Source organism: Girardinichthys multiradiatus, chromosome 7 (genome assembly GCF_021462225.1).
Source record: "Girardinichthys multiradiatus isolate DD_20200921_A chromosome 7, DD_fGirMul_XY1, whole genome shotgun sequence".
Taxonomy (NCBI): domain Eukaryota; kingdom Metazoa; phylum Chordata; class Actinopteri; order Cyprinodontiformes; family Goodeidae; genus Girardinichthys; species Girardinichthys multiradiatus.
In genome coordinates, this window is record NC_061800.1 from 4190076 (window position 1) to 4212548 (window position 22473).

Below are 22473 nucleotides of genomic sequence, written 5' to 3' on the forward strand. Positions count from 1 at the left end.
ATACAGATGGTTCTAAGGATTCAGTCAGGTAAAACAGGATTTGCATATTTTTTTCCTGAACGAAACGTAATATTGAAACAAAGAACATCAGATCATTTAGCTGTCTTTACAGTTGAACTGATGCAATTCTGGTGGCGTTACAAAACAGAATAGAAAAAGTTCTATCTGCTCAGATTCACTGTCCTCCTTGATGTCATTTGTGGGTTTCTCATCCGAAAGCCGCATAGATTTAGTATATGAAATTAATGAAACTTTATTTAGACTTACACAATTTCATTTAATAGTTAAGTTCATGTGGATTCCTGCTTATAAAGAGATTGAAGCTGATCATGTTGCAGATCTTCTTGCCAAACAATCTTTAAATCAAGATAGAATTATGGAAATTGCATTTCGTAAATCCAAAATAAAATATGTTATTAAGAACAAAGTAAAATCAGAAGGGCAGCGGCTTTGGGAAGAGGGAACCAAAGGTCGACATCTATTTCAAATAGAAAAAACAGTAGGGAAAATGGAAGCGATTGGAGAATATCGAAAAGAACTGGCAGTCATTACAAGATTAAGATTAGGACATACACGATTAAATAAAACTTTACATATCTTGGGTAAACATCCAACAGGCAGATGTGATTGTGAAATGGATTTGGAAACAGTAGAGCATGTTGTAATTCACTGTGAAAAGTATAGGGTGAGCAGAGAAAAATTAAAGCATGAATTAAGGACGTATGGTGTGGAAACATTAAGATTTTTAAAACAAACTGGATTATTTGCAAGAAAATAAATTGTTAGGTACTCTGGCCCACACTCCAGGACAGCAGATGGCGATAATGCAACTAAACGTTTGATGCCACCCGCCAAAATTTCCAAAAAGAAGAAGAAGAAGAAGGCGTATGCCGTCGTTATTTTCGAATCTTATCATTTTTTAGAAGACAAATGCTCCCGCTGAAAGACTTTTAAAGACGGTAAGTCTGGACTAAGTTGTGACGGAAACTAGTTTAGTTGTTCCTGTTAGACATTAGCCAATGTGGACTGTTAATTTAGTCAAATGAAGAAAAGTTATGGGTAAAACGTTGACATTTTTTGTCAGTTGTTTTAACGCGGATGAACGCGAGGGTTGAATGGTGATCTGGTTTCAAGTAAAAAATGATTTCTGCCATTATACACTTATGATTTTGTGGAGTTATAGAGTAGCATATATTCTAGCAGATGCGATAATATTTCGATCTGAACTAAATCAAATCTGTTTCTTTTTAAAGTGTTCCATAAAAAATTGCATATTAGTTGCCAAATAAATATGATTGGAAACTGTTCTTGTAATGTGTGCTCCAGAACAGACACATGTAAACAGGGAAATGCTTGATGATAGGTGGATAATCACGATGTTTTGGCTGAGGATTTACACTGCTTTACAAAAGTATTCATACCCATTGAATTTATTCACATTACAACCCCAAAAATACTGATATATTAATGGGCTGTGATTATTTATTTACATTATTTTGGCTGCGATAGAACAACCCAATCTAGTGAATAGTGAAGTAGAAGGAAATAATTAATTTATTCCTATCAATATTACAAAGAACAGCTTGCTAATTATACAGTTACCTTGCATTTTAAGTTTCTTATTATATTTGGGGATGATGGATATTTAATGCAGCAGAGGAGGTTCTTGTAAAGCCACTGAGAAACTACAATGAAGTAGTTTCATTGTTAAACAGCAGATGTCGGCAGATGCTGATTTTTCAATGAAAATGTCATTTTCCCATCAGCTTGATAGACTATTTATAGACTACTCACTATCTGGGGTCTATGTTTGCAATGAACCATTATGACTGTTTAGTTAGGTACTTGTTTATTTATCGCAAGCCATGAGGTCATCATGACATTCCCCAAAATAATCACACATTACATTTTCTCCTATGGTTACGATGCCATATTTCCCCACAGCATTATGCTGCATTTCCAATGTTTTACTGAAGTGGTAATGTGTTATGGGTAATGCACAGTGTTTACAGTTTAATGCCATATATCATGTGTTGTGTAAAAAGGTTAGTCCTGATCTTCTGAAAAAAAGCAACTTGTTCTACATGTCTGCTGTGTCCCATACATGGCTTTTGGCAAACTGTGGCTGTATTCTGGAGATTCTTCCACAAAGCCCAGAGTTGTGGACTTAAAAATTAATTGTTCCTGTTGACAGATTCTTCCACCTGAGCTGTGGATCTCTGCAGTTCCTCCAGAGTCACTATGAGCCTCTAGGCTGCTTCTCTGATTAATGCTCTCCTTGCAGTCCATCAGTTTTGGTGCTCTTGGCAGGTTTGCAGCTGTGCTATACTCTTTCATTTTTGGATGATTAATGATGTTTTTCCACTAATGTTCTCTTAGGCCTTCACAGAACAGCTACAATTATACCAAGATTACATTAAAACACAGGCATACTCTACTAATTAGGTCAGTTCTGAGAGGAACTGGTTGCAATTTTTTTTTATTCAGCAGCATTGAGAAGGAACCTTAAAACAAATGATCTGCCTTTGTAAAAACAAAAAACAAGATGTATCTATGTATCATTTTCCTTCCCCTTAATAAAATACATCCTTCTGTGGCTCTTGCACTTGGCCGGGCGCCTGGCTGCGGTTGGCGGTCGGGTGGGTGGGGCGGTGGAGCATGTCTTGTGCCTTCACTGGGGCGGCTGGCGGGTTAGCTCCCTAGGACTTCTGCACCGTGGTTGCCCTGGGACTCTCCCCTGCTCTTCTCTGGGGGGGTTGCGGTAGTCGTGGCGGTGGTTCTCCTGGGGTTCCTGTGCTCTGGGGGGGGGCCTTTAGATGTCTTTGGTTCGGATCTCCTCCGTATCTGTCCCAGGTCCAGGGGGACAGGTCTGTGGCTCCTCACACTCGCTTTTGCGTATTTTGTATGGAGAAACCTTGTATTCACAAGCGCGCTCACACTCAGACCCACAGGTGTTTAGACTCAGGTGTCAACAGATAAACAAATGTTCTATATTGAGCTGCATTTACCACTAAATACATCTGGCATTCATAAGTACTGTGCACGTTTTGGTAACAATGCTGTTATTATAAATGTTTCTGCGGGTGTAGAAGGAAGCAGGATGTTATCTTGTAATCTCTTCATCTGGTGTTTGGGGGGTAACCTGCCTGGTCTGGGGGAGTTACCTGCCTCTAACCCGGAACACTGAACCCAGATAAAACAAGTCACATGACAGTTTATTTAAGAGGCAGACATAATTTCACATAGGAGAGGAGCTTGACATTTTCTGGACATCACAGGTCTCACACCTCCTTAGAGCTCAAAATGAGAGCATAGAAGAGATCACTTTTATTGGGAAAACTGGGAAAATGTGCTTGTCGACCAAAATCCTCTCTGACATCTGTAGATGTACAGTGGAGGTGGCCATCACACTGTAAGAAAGGAAGACACTCTGAATGTAATAACATCTCCACTGAACATTTTAGAAGTAACTTATTTATCTGAAGGAACATTCTTGCAGCCAGGTCATCAGGGCCACAGCATAACTAAAGATGATACACACTCCAAACACACTCTACATGGATGTGAAATCAGGGAATAGAAACCTAACAGTTTCTCCCCCCACAACTTGCTAGACTCATGAGTCCTGAATGTAAATGTTCATCCATACTTCAGTGTACTTTCAGCCCCACTGACTGCTCAGTACTGCTGGCAGAAGGCAGAGAAGCACAGTTAGAATTCAGTGATTCTAACATGTCTTCTATCTGTTCAACATGACATCTCTGTCTTTCCTCAGGTATCTGGGCTTTTGTCGTCAGTCTCATGATGTTCCCCATGAAGATGATGACGCCATCGAAGCCATCGAAGCAGACATCAGCCATGGCTTCAAAGATCAAAAACAAAATTCTCAGTGGGTTATTGTTGATCGTTTTTGCTGTGGCTTTCACAGAGAGCAGAGGAGACTGAGTAGTTTTAACACCATCTTCCTTTTACACCAGACACCTCCTCCTTCTTCAAGGTCTCCCTGAAGAACAACAACAAGGCCCTGGCTCTTGCTCTGCAGGCCCAGAAGGAGAAGAGCAGGCAGCTTGAGATGGAGGTGGTGTACCTACAGAAACAGGTAGAAGCTCTCTGCTTTGAGCTGGCTACCAAAAAATACAAGCAGAGAAAACTGGTGAGTGTGACAGCGGCATTTCTTCTCTTGCCAGAGCTGATGAGACAATGTGAGTAATGTGGGATTTCGTTTGATTATTAACTGGTTGACTGACTGCTTGTTCTTGTCCTGCTCCTACAGCTGCTAATCCTGAAAAATCTCCACAGTAACACTCTGCAGCACCTGAACATGGCAGCAGAACTCGTCTCTGACAACGTAAGAAGGCCTCCGTATTATTTTGTTCTTTTTTGACCTTGGTTTGACCTGACATGCAGATTACAACTTCATTTCGTATCTGAATCTGGTGAATGCAGTTTAATGCTTAGCAGTAAGAAATGACTAATTCAGCCTGTTCAACAGGAACAGCTTCCTTGTTCTTACTGAATAAAACCTTCCCACAGTATAATGCTGTTTAAATTATCATTGCAGCTACACTCCAATGTTGAGAAAGCTGATGGATAATGTGGCCTGATGGGACTTTACAGAGTATCTAGAAAGGGGGGGGGACAGCAGAACTGTCCAGCACTTGTTCAGTTCTGGTGCAAACCTCCCTTTTGTCTTTGGGATAAATAAATAAAAATTGGATTATGTTTTTGACCCGGTTGCTTGACCCGGTTGTAATATGTTGCACGCTGCAAATACACCAATCTTCCTCCGTCATCTCATTTTCAAGTTCTCATTCCCATTTTTCTTTTATATATTTGTCGAATTCCACCTACTCTTGAAAAGAGCTTGGTACAGTGCTAAAATCACCCTACCCATCTTTCCTTTATACGCATCAATTATTACCTTGATTACTCCACTTTGTTCTACAGTTTTGTCTATTTTAATTTTCTTTATATAATAATCCCTTGTCGGTAGATAAAGCTCTGCATTTATCTGTCCCTTATCTATTATTGTGCATTGCTGTAATACCCTCCCTAGACCATCTCCTAAAACCGATATCTTCCCTTCCTGCCTGGAATCTTGTATCATATTCTAACCATCCCAGGATTCAATAGCTTTCCATTTGGCTGCATAATTCAGGTTACACCAACCAACTATGGCCCTCATCTGCACTGCATAATAATAATCCTTTAAGTTTGGGACCACCATGTCACCTTTATGTTTAGGTAATTGTAGTGTTATAAATCTGATCCTGGGCCGCTTCCTTCCCTAAATAAATTGAGAAAACCCTTCTATCCCATTCTATAAATTGATTTTGCGGTATAAGTAAGGACTGGTAGAGATACAGCAATCTCTGCAATATATTCATTTTGGTTATTTCAATTCTTAAGCTTAGGTCTAGAGTCTGCATTGCCCATCTTCCTAAGTCTCTTTAATGCTTGTGTTAATTTGTTTGTAATTTGTCTTTTCCTTCTGTAATGTTTACTTCCAGATATTTAATTTCATCTGCGTCCCACTTAAGTCTATATTTATCTCTGATCCTAATTGTTGGAGTGTAGTTTAGAGCCAGTATCTGTGTCTTGATCACGTGTCTGTTCTCAGAACATTGTCCATATTCCTCCAGTAGGTCCATTAGCCTAGGAAAACTCACATCTGGTTTTCCTCTGTATGCTTTCAAATCATCTGCAAATAGACCTAATTTGTGTTCTGAACCACCTACTTCCACTTCCTCTATGTTCTGATTCTGCCTGATTGCTTGGGCCAGGGGTTCAATGAAGATGTTGGAAAGTGTTGGGGATAGACAGCAGCCCTGTCTTGTTGATCTCTTCAACTTCATTCTTTTGGTCAGATTTCCATTCACCTTGACTCTTGCTGTGGGCTCATGATAAAATTCTCATTAAAACCAAACTTTTTAAAGACATTATACAAATATATCCATCTCACACTGTCAAATGCCTCTCTGGGTCCATATTCACAAGTAGCACACATTCTTTTCTCTTTTTGGCCTCCTCCACTATATCTACAGTTTTCCTTATGTTATCTTGTGCCTGCCTTCCTCTTATAAAGCCTGTTTGGTCCTCATCAATAATTCCAGGCATAAATGCCTCAAATCTTTTGGAGATTATTGACGTAAATATTTTATAGTCGACATTAAGTATTGATATTGGGTGGTAACTACCGCATAGTTCCTTATCCTTACCTGCTTTTGGTATTATAGAGATTATGGTTTCTTTCCAGGATGGTGGAATTTTCCCTTCCTTCATGGTATAATTAAATGATTTCAACATTACTGGGCTTAGCTCTTCTTTGAATATCTTATGAAATTCAGATGAGAACTAATCCCAACCTGGAGTTTTATTACATTTTGCTCTCCTAACTGCATCCCTCATCTCTTTCTCTGTAATGACCAAGTTTAACACTCTGTTCTGACGCCCCCCCTATTGATGGCAGATCCAGGTGTTGGAGAAAAGCTTTTCTACTCCTCATCCTCTGCCTCTGGCTGTGTGTATAGTGCCCTATAGTACTCCTCAAATGCCCTCTCTATATTCTCCGGTTCACTTAATAATTTTTTGTTTGTGGGAATCTAATTTTATGGATAGTGTTTAATGTTTGTTGTCTCTTAATCCATCTGGCCAATAATCTGCTTGCTTTGGGTCCCCCTTCGTAGTATGTCTCCTTCACAAATCTAGCTTTTTTTCCTCTTCCTTCTGATATCCTTAATCTTTTTAAATGTGTCTGTCAATCATATTATGATGTGGTCTTGCTAATTCCTTTAATTGTCCATTTAATTGATGATATTCTTCCAGTTTGTTTTCCTTTATAAATGTAGTGTGTGCTATTAATTTATCTCTAATAACGCATCCCAAAGAATGGCTGGGTCTACTTCTCCATATTAATTTTCATCCATGTATCTGATTATATCTCTCCTTATTTCTTGCACTACATTTTTTTATTATTCAGTAGCCCCACATTTAGTCCCCAGATTGTACTCTTTTTATTTCCTATTATTTAGATTAATTGTTAAATGAACTGCACTATGGTCCGACACGTCTGTTGAACCTATCTTACATTCCTCTACCCTGTGTATATCGGCTTTTGTCAACAATAAATAATCGATCCTGGAATATGTTGAGTGTGAGAAATGTGTATAGTCTCTATCTTGTCTATGCATTTCCTGCAATATATCTATGACTCCCAGTTCCTTTAGTTCAACAAACATACATTTTGTGATATGATTCTTAGTCTTCCTTTTGCTTGTTGTACCCAAATCATAATTTAATACCACATTAAAGTTCCCTCTGCAAATCAAAATTCCCTCCATTTCCATCGTTAAAATATCAAACAGAATTAAAAAAAAAAAATTTTCACTGTCTGGTGGTACATACATATATTTCTAAATGGGACCATTTATCCTTCCATTTTTCCCTTAACTGCCACATATCTTCCTTCTTTGTCAAAGATTTCTTGATTTTTTTTTAAATTTTAATTACCCTGACTAACAAACGTGTGAATTTAGCATTTATTTAAAAATACAAGGTGAAAGATTTATAATGACTGTTTTAAAAGGATTATATTGCATCATGAGTTAAACTATCCTAAAATACACACCATGCTTGTGCTAGATCCCCTGTAATGAAACCCAAAGTTGGATCGATAATCTATAAAACCTCATTAAAGACTAACATGTTATTACTATAACTGCTAATTGTTGGACCATCTGACCAGCGGGTATCTAAACAATAGGCAGGAATTAAGAGTTGAAGCTGAAAATGTCTGTTTTCCTCCAGGATTCTCTAAGACTGTCAGGGGGCCGCCATGCCTTAAACATGGAAAACAGGGAGAATGATGCAGCCACACGGTCAGAAGTTACTGCTTTTACTTTGTTGTGCACCTTACAGCATGTAATAGTTTCAGGAGATGTTAATGAGATCTGATGGTTATTTTACTGTATCTCTGTCTCACACATCATAGGCTTAATGACCGGTTAGTGCTGCAGCCTGAAATCTCAATGAATTCCTCCCATCTCAACAAAGATCTTGAAGGAAAACCACATCTGCCTGAAAGAAACACTGGTGAGGATGTTTTTGGTGTCCTCACTAGACGCAGCAAAACCTCAGATATTTATTGTGGTGGGTCATTTGACATCCTAGAACCCAGTGTAGAATATGTGCTGCAGTACTATAAATGAATGTCTTTTTTTCAGAAAGCGCCGATACCGAGGAAAGGCGTTTGAGCCGGTGTGTTCAAGCTAGTCTGACAGGAACATGTCGTCCATCCAGCAGCAGCCTGAGGAGCGAAGTAGAGCGGCTGTCGAGAGCATTGTCCCAGTCCAGCTTTGAAATAACCTCCATCCTCCGTCCTCAGAACAATCAAACATATGAAAACTCCACCGCATCCTTTTCTACTGATGTTAACGCTCCGAGTGTCTCCGCTTTGGAAACTGAGCCTCAATTAAAAAAAACGGACAATTCTGTGCTTCTCAATACATCAATGGAGATTACTGTGAGTAACGCTGCTGAAATCATCACCGTAGAAACCAAACCCAAGAAAAAAGGTCATTCCTGCAAGCCGAAAGGCACAAAGGGTCAGCAGGGGGCATGCGGTTCCAGTGCAGGTGTTCAGAATGGTTTAAATGGGAGACCAAAGAAGGGACCTGCTGAAACTCCTACACACATGATTGAACAGCCACCGGAAGATAAAGACCCAGGAGTTCTTCAACTTCAGTTACCAAAAACACTCAGCAAGAATGTGAAAACATCTCGTATTCCCAAACTTGACCATCATCAGAAGGCACCCAAGAGCACTACTGACCCCTGTGACACTGAATTACAGGAAGCAGATGATTATTTTTCTGATCGTAAGGATATTTCTTTGAAAGCTGGTGATAGTGAACCAAAAGAAGGTTCAGCAAGTTCTAAAATCACCTACAGAAGGTCCAAAACTAAAGTTAAGAGGCGGTCTGCAATCATTCACAAGGTCCCATCAGCTTCAGCCCTGCTTCCTCTTGATGATGAGAGCCAACAGTCCCGTCTGGAGAAGGTCCACAATGAAGAGAAGGCAGAAAACAGAGAGCCACACCCACCACATGACCCCATCCTCTATCCAGAGGAGGTGGCATCTTCAGAGCTAGAGTTGGTAGAAAATCAGCCTCCTGAAGTCTGGAGGAAAACAGAGAACAAACCAAGATGCAGAAGTACATTTGTCATCTCCGTTTTCAGGGACAGTAAGTCACCAGTTCTGGACCATGACCTGATACTTCCTGCAGAGCCCCACAGTGAGGCTGAGGAGAAGCTGAAATATGTGGCTGGCAAAAAAACGTCACATTCAGATCCGCTCACAGAAACCCGCAACTCTTTAAAGCGTCCTCTGGTGGAATCTTCAGAGCATAATCGTGAAGTCTTGCCAGTGGATCAACACGACCCTTCAGGATTAGAGCACCACAAACATAAAAAATCCAAAAGAGAAGATGCAGGAGGATCCAGAAAAAAGAAGATGTCACTGGAGAAGTGTGCTGGTGGTTCAGATACCAGGCAAAAGAAGAAAACTAAAAACAACCGAGAAGTTTCATCTAAAAATGAAGCTAGTCTGCATTTTGCCTGCAGAGAGGAGCCTCCTTCCTGTAGCACTTATGGTCCTGAGGTCAGAAGAGAAGGTGAAGATGCTTTTCAGATGGTGCACAGCCGTGACAGTCATGACATTTCTGAAGCTCTGCGTAGTCCAAACGAGTCCAAAGCCAAGGATGATCCCAAACCACACAGGAAGACAAAGCTGCACACAGCCACTGAAAGTAGGAATCCAAGGGAGACATTTGTCTACCACAGGCGGACAACTTGGGACAAAACTAAGAATATTTCTTTGAATAACTCTGGGATGTCCATTGCTAGTGATGAGACGGTTCATCAGCATGTTGGAGTTCTACTGAAGGACGAACTGCCTCCATGGCTGTTTGGAGGCCTCAGCACTGTGGACACAGAGGCCAATTCTCTACCCAGCTCTCCTACCAGGAGCACATCATCCAGGTACGCAGTGACTGAGGAGTCAACTAAAGCCTCACCAGGTGGGTGTCCCCTCTACTCATGAACTCTGAGTAGTCTCACAGAACATTCTAGTCAAAAATGTAGTGTGTTTTTGGCTTTGCTGACAGCTAATGTTTTATTGCAGCAGGAAGAGTCCTAACAATGGTTACGAACACCTTCACAAGCCCAGACAGTGAAAACGAAAGAAGAAACAGGAGAAGAAACTGTGTGGTCAGCTATAAGGAGCCACCACTGAACAGGTGAGAGTAAGGTGTTTACATGTCACACTGCAGGGCACTAATTCAAGCCACTTAGTGGCAATGCAGGCCATGTGACCCTACCAATGTTATAGTGATGGTGGTAACTGAAAGGTCCTCCTATCAACTTTTGCTTCAGGAGACCACGGTGCTGGTAAAACCTTGATACTCTGTAAAGTCCCATCAGGCCACATTATCCATCAGCTTTCTCAACATTAGAGTGTAGCTGCAATGATAATTTAAACAGACAACATATCTGTCAAAGCAACTGTTTTAATCCAGCCCTGCTTTCTGTGGGTGCGTCTTCTGTCCTCAGTCAATACTTCTTCTGCAGTTACAACTGCAACTCTTTTGGGGTATCTCTCTACCAGGTCTGCACATCTAGGGACATCTTTGTTCTTTCCTCTTTGCAACATACTCCATGCTTTGTCACATTGGATGGAGAGTCTGTGAAAATACATTTTCAAGTCTGGCTGCAAATTAAAATTGGATTTATGTCTGGACTTTGACTGGACCATTCTGACATAGGACCATGTATATGTATAGGTGTATTTAGGGGTGCAACGCATAGTTAATAGTTTAATTTTAATTTCTTCTGGCCAGAGCACCATGTTTCTAGTGACCCTCAAATGGATTTAGGCAGACAGGACTTCTTATGTTTTTCTTTCAAAAATGGTTTTGTCCTTGCAACTCTTCCATAAAGGCCAGATTTTTTTGAGTGCCTGAGCTGTGGGTCTGTGTAGCTCCTCCAGAGTTACCTGGCCTGTCGGTCTTGGTAGCTTTCCAGTTGGTCCATCCTCTCTCCATGTTTAGATGACGTATTGAACAGAGCTCTGTGGATGTTCAAAGCTGAGATATTGTTTTAGAACCTAACCCTGCTTTAAACTTCTCAACAACATTCTCCCTGAGCTGTCTGCTCTATTCCTTGGTCCTTATGATCCTGTTTGTTCTTTGATGTTCTCTAACAAACCTCTGAGCCCAGAAACAGAACAGCTGCATTTATACTGATGTTATATTAGACACAGGGAGGTTGTACTTAATAAATCTTCTAAGTTCTGTTTGTGTGGTCTTTTTTTAACTGTGTACCAACATTTATTAAGTTCCCTAATATTTAAGGATGTAATAAGCATTGTCCCAGTATTCATGCCAGAATGTGTTTAGGTTTGTCTAAGGTTTGTCACTTAGTGCAGTCCATACATGATCCCTCCTCTCTCTGAGTGGATGTCTCATGTTATATTTATGTCATTTCTGTGGCGTGATGTAAAAGTCTGATGCACCAGTCTGGATCTGGAATTGAAAGCTGAACTCTGACGTCTTTGACATAATTCAGACCACAGCTATGCATCGATTGTCATTTGGAAGTCCGACTCCCGTGTCTGCCTTGACTTGTGGAACCTTGGTTTTGGAGCATTCCAAATAGCGAGGATCCACATTTGAAATTAAATGTGCTGTTTTCATAGTACAGGTGAAGTATGAAGTCATTTTAGGTACTAAAGTAGTTTTACAAAGCTCTCTTATCTACAAGGGGGGGAGAAAGGTTTCTGTTGAACACCACATTTCTTCCTTAGGACCTCAAAAAGACGTGTGATACGTTCCTCATAGCAGTCCTCCAGATGACGAACCACTTTCTGATCCCACAGTTTCCTCATTTTGTTGTCTAGTAACAAAGGTTTGAGTTAATTCTGTTTCAGAGCTCCTATGGTTGTATCAGAACAGGGTTGTTATAGCTGTAGGCATCCATTCCTAGACAACTGTTTTTCTGTTGCTGTACAGGCTGCTATACATTTTGTTTTTTTAATTTCAACACTTCCACATGTCCTTAGCAAAAGGAGATTAGAGGGATGATTAAACAAAAGGCATAAAACATTTTCAGTGTAGATATCAGGATGTTTTACTGTCTGTACAAGACGCAGGAAAGAAGAAGGCGAAGTGAGTGAAGTCCTCTACCCGCTTCCTCCACTCTTTCTGCCTGCAGCTAAAGCTCAGTCAGTTAACATTTAGTTAGATGTAGTTAGACAGTTACCACTGTCTGGTTTAACTTGTTACCAGCTTGTTGGATGTATTGGACAAGAGACATGTAGTTGAGGATCTGTTTACATACTAAATATTGTCACAGTGGATCTAACGAAAAAGTTAGGCACACCAGTGGAGTCAGTATGACCCTTTTTCACCTCCTCTATTTAGGCGGTGTGGCTCTCTCTCCTAAACTGCACTTTGCAAGCTGCTCTCTTTGTCTCTCTCTACTCGGTACGGTATCTGTTATGTTTCCACACTCACTGACGGGTGGAGCTATGACTTGAAGCCGTGCCTCCAGCTGTCATAATAGTGAGCTTTTCCATTATTAACGTTAATGTGTAACGTTGTCACATTAATCTGTGTGAAGCAAAAAAGATAAATTAATAGAAAATAAAAACTGTAGGACTGTGGGAGGAAGCTGGGTACTCCGGCTCTACATTGCCTATAGGTGTGAATGAGTGTGTGAATGGTTGTTTGTCCTGTGTGTCTCTGTGTTGCCCTGCGATGGACTGGTGACTTGTCCAGGGTGTACTCCGCCTCTCGCCCATAGACTGCTGGAGATAGGCACCAGCTCCCCGTAACCCACTATGGAATAAGCGGTGTAGTAGATGAATGAATGAATAAAATAATAAACAAAATACAAATAATGTTTGTATTATTGCATTATGAGAATATCTTATGTGTGTTTTTTTTTTTTATATATAATATGATCCACTAGGATAATTACAGGGGTTGGACAATGAAACTGAAACACCTGGTTTTAGACCACAATAATTTATTAGTATGGTGTAGGGCCTCCTTTTGCGGCCAATACAGCGTCAATTCGTCTTGGGAATGACATATACAAGTCCTGCACAGTGGTCAGAGGGATTTTAAGCCATTCTTCTTGCAGGATAGTGGCCAGGTCACTACGTGATACTGGTGGAGGAAAATGTTTCCTGACTCGCTCCTCCAAAACACCCCAAAGTGGCTCAATAATATTTAGATCTGGTGACTATGCAGGCTATGGGAGATGTTCAACTTCACTTTCATGTTCATCAAACGAATCTTTCACCAGTCTTGCTGTGTGTATTGGTGCATTGTCATCCTGATACACGGCACTGCCTTCAGGATACAATGTTTGAACCATTGGATGCACATGGTCCTCAAGAATGGTTTGGTAGTCCTTGGCAGTGACGCGCCCATCTAGTACAAGTATTGGGCCAAGGGAATGCCATGATATGGCAGCCCAAACCATCACTGATCCACCCCCATGCTTCACTCCGGGCATGCAACAGTCTGGGTGGTACGCTTCTTTGGGGCTTCTCCACATCGTAACTCTCCCGGATGTGGGGAAAACAGTAAAGGTGGACTCATCAGAGAACAATACATGTTTCACATTGTCCACAGCCCAAGATTTGCGCTCCTTGCACCATTGAAACCAACGTTTGGCATTGGTATGAGTGACCAAAGCTTTGGCTATAGCAGCCCGGCCGTGTATACCCTGTTGACCCTGTGGAGCTCCCGACGGACAGTTCTGGTGGAAACAGGAGAGTTGAGGTGCACATTTAATTCTGCCGTGATTTGGGCAGCCGTGGTTTTATGTTTTTTGGATACAATCCGGGTTAGCACCAGAACATCCCTTTCAGACAGCTTCCTCTTGCGTCCACAGTTAATCCTGTTGGATGTGGTTCATCCTTCTTGGTGGTATGCTGACATTACCCTGGATACCGTGGCTCTTGATACATCACAAAGACTTGCTGTCTTGGTCACAGATGCGCCAGCAAGACGTCCACCAACAATTTGTCCTCTTTTGAACTCTGGTATGTCACCCATAATGTTGTCTGCATTTCAATATTTTGAGCAAAACTGTGTTTGTACCCTGCTAATTGAACCTTCACACTCTGCTCTTACTGGTGCAATGTGCAATCAATGAAGACTGGCTACCAGGCTGGTCCAATTTAGCCATGAAACCTCCCACACTAAAATGACAGGTGTTTCAGTTTCATTGTCCAACCCCTGTATCTGGACCACAGCCAAGCCAGAACTAAAAATAAAATAAGGCTCAGGGGTTCTGATGTTGAGGCAGCTGAAGCAGTGAGGAAAGAGGTTGCTTTCTGGACTTGTGAAGCTCCAACGTTTGCATGAAGAAGAGCCATGGCGATAATGAGGACAAGGACTTTAAAGTTAAAAACTGCAGACGTTTGACTGCGAGGAAGTTAGTTTTAGGTTGGACATTCGTGCTTTGCAGATTTAGCGGACTCGTCCTCCCGTTTGGTCTGATGCAGGCAGTCTGATTACAGGCAGCTGCTCTCTGCCTGCTCCCTCTTCCTGCAGAGGCTGGTTCGCCTAAGTACCGTCAGCAAATGTCCGAACCAAACACGCTGTTTCATGGTGGTTTTGTTTTGTGTGCTTTGGGGGAAATGTTTGTGCCACTGAACAGCTGATTTCATGTGTCATCAGCTGGTTTCGGATGTTATTAAATACAGCGCCCTGAAAGCTGATGTGTCTATTTTCTTTTCTTTCAGCCTTCAGGCATGGTCTATGATTTGTAAATAGAAAAATTGTATTTCAGTTTGACCTGCCCCAGCCACTGTGGTCCTTAATATTATTATTATTATTATATACTATCGTCGCTCTTGAGTTTATTAACTTTTCCCTTCACTACCTCCTCAAAAACCGTCTCATTTCTCCTGGTCCCACGGCCAATCAGTGAACAGCAGTCTGTTGACGTCACATGTACTCCCTTCTCAGCCCGTGTCATACCTGCTCAGGAGCAGGGACCAAGAAACTAGGTACCAGTATGGATAAAACAGTACCGGTAATGGAAACACTTACAAAGCGAGCTAAGTGGAGGTGAGTTGGGCCAAATCTATGGTTGTAAAGGGGCATAAGTGGTAGGTGTCAAGAGTTGAGCCTTCCAAGTAGTTCTTTGTTTTCCACCACTGACCTATCAGTTACTAGTACCAGTGCATGATGAGATAGATCATCCAGTCTCTCTCCTCTTTTTGTCTTATTTTAAAAACAGAAAGCAGCGCTGAACTCATCTCATTTCTGTTGTTTTTCCACCGACAGCAAGATAAGGCGTGGAGACAAATTCACCGACACCACCTTCCTGAGTTCTCCGCTCTTTAAAGACAGAAGGAAGAAGAAGAAGTAGAAGGCTGAGGACTGTGCTATGGTCAAACAACAACAAATAGTTTCCTCTGTGTAAAACATCCAATGTTCTGGTTTACTGCAGTATTTTAAAAAGTTGCTTGTAATCTTAACTAAATATTTTTACTTTCATGTTGTAAAGTCCGAAAGTTGTTCACTCTTTTTCTTATTTTTGTACATTACGCATTGTTGTGGTTAGTAGGGGATGTAACCGCTGTTACTCTCCTATTGACCCTGATGAGATGCCAGCAGTAAATAATTCAGTAGAGGATGCTAACCTGATACTCCCTGTGATGTTCAGCTGAACAGGTTAAAGACTCAGTGTAGCCAAGCATGTTTAGGATTTGCTGTGAGCATGCCAAGTGAAGATCCCTAAACTCCACTTTCTGCCCCATCAGCTTGTGTTGTGAGTACAAATCCATGCATTTTAAAATTGTTGTAGTTTGTTGCTGCATTTTTCCTATTAAATGTGTTCATCAGGAGACCTTAGCCTCTGTTCTGTTTGTTACAGTTTTCTATCTGTCTGTCTGCCACACACTGTTTTCCTGTTTAAGATCAGTTAGAACTGCCAAATATTTCTTTTTGCTAAATTCCCGAATAATTATTTCTTTAAAGCTAGAAGTTTGGAGGAAAAATGGGTGAGGATTGCAAGCCTGAGGACAACATTTTGAGTGTGAAGTATGGAGTGACAGAATCATGTGGAGGTGATTAGCTGCAGCAGGGACAGGTGCACTTCACTTAGTAGATGGCGTCATGAGAGAACATTATGAGGAAATCTTGAAGCAACATCTCAGGACATCAGCCAGGAAATTAAAAATTGGGTGTAAATGGGTCTTCTAAATTGACAATGCCTATATGTATACCACACATTCGTTACAAATGCCTTTTGTCCATTCACGGTTCAAGCACCATATGGCTCGATTCCACTCGACCATCCTCTATTCAGCATGAAACCTGTTGTGTTTGCATTGACTCACAACCTGGTGTGTTGTGCTTCATAACCGTGTGACCAAAATGTGTGTGCATTATACAGCGATTTAGGCATACATGTAGGCATTGGTTGCCTACGTGTACCAGGGCAGTTTTGCTCTACAAAAAGGATGTCTCAAGACTATCCAAATCATGTAATTAACTATTAATTACATATGCAACCCAGCATCAAAGTAAGCAGGCCACACTGATTATAGTAACCTGTGTTTGTATAACCTTGGACCATTTTGAGTAATCGTGTGTTTGTGTGTGTGTGTGATAGTGGGTGAGCATACGTGTAGAAATAAGTGTGTTTGTATTGAGTAAGTGTGTGAGTGTGAGTTTGTCACCTGGAAGTGTACTTTTGTAACTGGCAACAACTGTTGAGGGCATGCAATCCAGACTCTTAAGAGTAGCAAATGCCATGTAGACCCATCTCCGGAAAGCCGGAGCATTCCCAGGCAGACAAACATAAAGCATCATCCTATACGCCAAACACCCAACACAGAAGTATGTCGCCAGCAAGGCACAGGAGTAGTAGTCCACAGGCCTAAGAGGCACAGAGCAAGATGCAGGCCAGCACATATGATAAACCAGACAAGCAAAGATTCACACACCCTCACAATTTATATAGTCCGCCTAACATGCATGTTTTTGGGCTGATGGAGGAACTGGAGTGCTAAGACAAAACCCACAGCTGACCAAGGGAGAACATGCAAACTCAATAAAGAAAGGCCCCATGTGGGATTTGAACCCAGGACATTCTTGCTTAAAAATTCTCCACCATTCTAGTTTAATCGCCCTATGATGACATCAGTTCTGTCGCAGGTATACATTTGCAATCATAGTATGTCCCAGATGATTTGGAGTCTGTGCATAGAGCTGTCTGTGCCCTAATTTTAATGCCTACTTTTAAATATTTTAAAAATATGAATTTCATTTCACCGTGTTTGTAGGTTTGTTACATAAAAATTTCATTTTGAAAATGGAGGCGAAGCGGCTGAAGAGAGATGTTGAACTACTCATGTAAGTTGATCTCAAACGCCATCTTGTGTTAGGAATATTTCAAAAATGGCAGCAAATAAATTATTTTCTACCATCCAAACAGAGGTCATTACGTTGGTCAGAAGATCCGAGAAAAATCTTTTGATCCAACTGGGAGGAGAAGCTCAACAATGCTTGATGACCTGGTAATGATTCTGCATGCGAACTGGTGCTGCTCCACTGAGAGATATTTTCCATGATAAATCATACAAGCCTTTACATGTATCTTCAGGCTCACTATGATCTTGCCATTGGCGTTGCCTTGTGGTGGCTGAACACAGATGAAGGTCGGGATGTGCTTGACACAGACATTATGTGCGTATCAGAAAAAAATGTCTAATAATATGCTTCACAAATGTACTTTTCACTGCCAGCTTCTGCGGGCACATACCCATAAATGTGGTTAGTTTAGAAGTTGCAAATATAAATTCGCTTTTCATCAATATACCCACTGCCAAAAAACTTGGAGGGGCATAATGAAGGTGTAACTGACAGGAACTTAGCCATCAGCATTCACTGAATTATTGTCTGAGGTAGTAATGTCAGGAGATATGCTAGCAGGGTACCAATTGATGGAGGACCAAGGTAAACCACTCATCAGCATTCCATACCTCCCAGTCATGACAAAACTCTAAATGCGGCCATCTTTGCTCTTGTGTTTATGGCATCCTATGCAGGAGATTGTGAAATCATAATTTGGCTGATGACAGTCATTGAGACAGTATATGATGACGTCAAAGTAGTAAAGAATCCAAAACCGGTATACAGATGGCATTCTGTTCTTCGATGCTTGACAGACAATATGACAACACTCCCTTTATGGAGTCTCTCTTGAGCAAGTTCAGCCTTCATGACATGACTTGGTGCCTTCAAGTACCTGTTGGTTTCATAATAGAACATCAGCATGGCATGCTTTGTCTGGTGACCTTCACTTCCTGTTTTCACTGACTGTCACATGCTCCAGCAGCTGCCTGATAACCTGATCACTCAACCACTACGCCTTCTGATCCCAACTCCTTGCAATATGCACCCTGTACAACTAAGCCCAAAACTATTTGTACCCGGCAGATCAGAACCAAATTTTGTCAGTTGCACCAAGAAAACAAGTTTTATTTTGGTTAATGGCATGTCTATTGAGTGGGGTGAGCACCCTATGTTTTTTTGCACCATGTAAGCACTGAAAGAAAATGCGGTTGTGAACCAAGGTTGTCCTGCAGCTTCCAAGTCAGTTTGAAATTAAAGGGCTATTTCAGTGTTATTGTTTTTCTTTTAAAACCAGCCCAAATTTGAGCATCTCTAGCTTGAAATTCAAAAATCCTACAGGTATAGTTGAGTCATGTATAAAATCCTTTTTTTAAAGCACTAGGATAGTTTTGAACTGATCAACATATTTTTAGTTGTGATAAGTTACATAATAAAAGGTTACAGTTTTTGAAAATGGGGGAGTGGGTCTGTGTTTGGCTATTCATGGGGACATGAAAGAAGAACTGCTGCTGAGTTTATTTCATTTAACTTTTTAAACAAAAACCTCCTCTTTCCTCACCACCGTAGTGGAGCCACCTGCAGCTTAGGAAGTACGCAATATCTGAATCGCTTAGAGCGAGAGGCAATGATCCTGTCATCTTTCGCTGGAATTATTATGGTAAGGATGTTTATGTGTTTGCAACTTTTATTCAGCTAAAGCATCTACACCTTACAACTTCCTTTGAACAAATATCTAATTATCTCCTATGTGACAAGTCTAGAAGATGTTTTGTTTTGTAACCTATACTACACAACATTAACAAAATCACGCTTGCATATTTAAATAATCTTCTTCAGACTTAAAACAACATGATTGGCCCTCTGGTTTTACTTCAAACTCTGAAGGAACCAATCCTGACCAACTGCGGAGTAGGCTTGATAACTAGTTTGCACCGGAAAATTAGAGGTCATTGACCTTTGAGTGGAGGATGGTGTATGGAAACAGTTTTTTGTGTTTTTGCTCTTTATGTAAATATTAGAGGTGGCATCTTGAACAAGAGTGAAATCACCCTTCAACTAAAAATGAAGCATCCAGAATCAAACAGGAACCAAACATTTTACTGAATTGGATCTTTGGGACTTTTCACAGAAGGACTGTTTTGTTGGAATAGCATTGAATAGGTGAACGGATAGGACAGTTTTAATGTTGTAAGTTTAGCTGCAGTAGCTGTTGGCATGGATTGTACCTGCTATGGTCAGTATATAATAAAATGCTTTTTATCAGCCGTACAACATGAATGAACCTGTGCAAATATGAAGCTGATGGGCAGTTAGGGAACAAACAGTAGAAATGAGTGTGAAAATATGTGTCTGAGATGAGCCACCTGCGGCAGCAGGTCGTAGTTCATGTCCAAAGCACTGTGTTTCAGAGCAACCTACCAGTGGAGGAAATCTTCACTCTCTACAGATGTAAGCCAGCTGCTTCATACCCCAGCCATCAGTCCAAGGTACAAAATGTTTTCTGGATGATATTTACTTTTAAACTGAAGTAACATGAATATTTGTACAATATGAAAACTGCAAGAAGTTAGTACTGGTTATTTGTAAATTAGAGAAGGTTTTTCTTTTTTATATATCTTTGGTAAAAAGCATTTCCCCTGTCTTTTTTCTTTTAAACCAAAGGGGTCAATTGTATTACCCTTTACTCTGTCCTACCATCCATTTGCCATGCTCAGATCCTACAAGGCTGTACAACACTCCAAGAAGCTCAGTAAGTCTTAATGTTATCACAATTAACCATTTTATTTTATTTATTGACTTATTTATTAAGTTGGTTTGTTGGTTGGCTGAAGTTAAAGGGATTTATTGTGGAGATACTGTATTAGCCTGTTGGCCCCAGTGTTGGGAGTAACGGTGTTACAAAATAACAGCATTAGCAACTGCGTTACTTTTGCGGTAACGGAGTAATCTAAACTAATATTTTTTTTCATTTCACTTTCTAAATTGAGAGACAAGAATATTTAGCTTTTTTCACAATATTCAGATTTTTTTCTAATTTTCAGAAGATGGATTGAACAGAGGAATGTTCAAAGCTTGGGATATTGTTTTTTTACCTAAACCAGGGGTTACAAACTCTAGTGCAGTGCTGGTTTCCTGCACCTTTTAGATTTATATCCGCTTCAACAAACTTGAAAGGAATAATTAGGTCATAAGTCGAACCCGATGACATGCTAAGGAGGTTATTCAGCCATTTGATTCCTGTTTGTTGGACTAGGAATGCATCTAATTGTTGCATTACACCTGCCATTAAGTACTAGAGTTTGAGACCCCTTCCATAAACTCTACTTTAAACCTTGGTCTTCATGATGCTGTTTGTTCTCTAATGTTCTGTAACAAACCTCTGATACCTTCAGAGAACAGCTGGAATTATACTGAGATTAATCCACACACGTGGATTCTGTTTATTAATTAGATGACTTCTGAAGCAAATTGGTGGTACTGGATTTTATTTAAGGGTGTCAGAGTAATGGGGGCTGAATACATACAAGTCACACTTTTTTAATTTTTACTTGTACTAATTCAAAATGATGTATCATATTCCTTCCACTTCATTTATGCAGTACTTTATGTTGTTCTATCACATAAAATCCCCAAAAATACATTGAAGTTAGTGTTTGTAACGTGACAACATGAGAAAGGCTTCAACCACAGGTGATGTATATCTGAAATGGTGGCTAAAGTCTATTTGTGGTATATTTTTCCAATACTTAATTACTATAGTTGCACTCTGAGCCCCACATGGGTCCTGGCCAACCTGACCTGCTTCCAGTTGAGTCCTGTGAAAGCCATCAGAGCTTTATGAAAGCGTTTGATCTCCTAAGCTACACATGAAAAATAACTGAGAAGCAAAAGGATGTTTCTGATTACTGAGTGCATTTGTTATTGATAGGACAGGTGTACTTCTAAGGAGTATTCTAAAGATTCAAGCAAAGAAAAATAAGTTTTGATGATGTTTTATTTAACAGATCTAAAAAATAACTCTAAATATACTTTTCCTCAGTATATTTTTTGAAAATACTTGAAGTACACAGTGGATATAAATTTTGTATTTTAGGTTTCAGTCTGACTGAAGAAACAACTTCCCTCAGAAATTAAAGAAACAAAAACCGCACATTGGTTCATGAGGACTCTTTAAATCTTGCTGATTCTGTCTTCTCTAACTAATCTCACGTCCACACTGATCTAAAATATTAGTTTCAAAGTGTTTTTTTTAACTCCTCCAGACCAGAAGCTGAAGAGATGGTTGTCTAAGCAGACTAAAGCGAGTGCACCACAGAGACCAGTGTCTGCACGGTCCTCATCTCCATCCTTGTCTGAGTCTTTTGGCAGTGTGAGTAACTTACTGCTAAGTCCTCTGCTGTCTTGTGCTGGTGTAAATGGTTCCCTTCTGCTCTCTACTCCTCTTGCAGGAAAGCAGTTATTCTCACCAGAAAGCAGCAGAGAACTATGAGGGTTCACAAGAGTCTTTGCAGGACTGAAGCTGCCATCCAGCTGTGTGACTTTGATGAAATATGTTTGGTGTACACTTCTCACAATAGTTTTCTCATTCCACACATATTCAGCTCTGCTCACAATATTTCTATGTTACTGAGATGGGTTCTGTGATGGCCATTCCAAAACATTGACTTTTGTTGTCCTTAAGCCACTTTGTAACTTATGCTGCTGAATGCTTGGAGTCAAAATCATTTTGGAAGATCCATTTGCGTCCAAGCTTTAACTTCCTGGCTGATGTTTTGACATGTTTCTTGAATACTTCCCCTTAATGTTCTTTTCTCATGATTGCCATCTACTATGTGAAGTGCACCAGTCCCTCCTGCGGACAACCACCTTCACAGCATGATGCTGCCACCCCCATACACCCCATGTGTAGCATCCTATCTCAGGCCACCCTCCGAAGGAAGGGTGGCCTGAGATAGGATGAGGGGCTCAGTCATCCGGAGGGAGCTCAGAGTAGAGCTTCTGCTTTTCCACATTGAAAGAGTCAGTTGAAGTG

General features: G+C 40.6%; 1 protein-coding gene across 3 annotated transcripts; it reads left to right on the plus strand.

Annotated features, from left to right (window-relative positions):
• The first annotated feature begins 830 nt into the window (after window positions 1–830).
• On the plus strand, window positions 831–22328 carry sgo2 (shugoshin 2). Of its 3 annotated transcripts, XM_047370630.1 has the most exons (13): window positions 831–959; window positions 3776–3889; window positions 3978–4153; window positions 4274–4348; window positions 7807–7877; window positions 7991–8091; window positions 8223–10076; window positions 10181–10295; window positions 19008–19098; window positions 19850–19927; window positions 20103–20190; window positions 21704–21810; window positions 21890–22327. In XM_047370630.1, exons 2-13 carry the CDS (start codon window positions 3802–3804, stop codon window positions 21956–21958), a joined length of 2913 nt encoding a protein of 970 aa, XP_047226586.1. In that variant the 5' UTR covers window positions 831–959; window positions 3776–3801; the 3' UTR covers window positions 21959–22327. The 3 variants fall into 3 exon arrangements, with proteins under 3 accessions (XP_047226586.1, XP_047226585.1, XP_047226587.1); XM_047370629.1 differs by having other exon boundaries at window positions 21704–22328; XM_047370631.1 differs by lacking the exons at window positions 19008–19098; window positions 19850–19927; window positions 20103–20190; window positions 21704–21810; window positions 21890–22327 and adding an exon at window positions 15363–15925.
• Window positions 22329–22473: the final 145 nt, after the last annotated feature.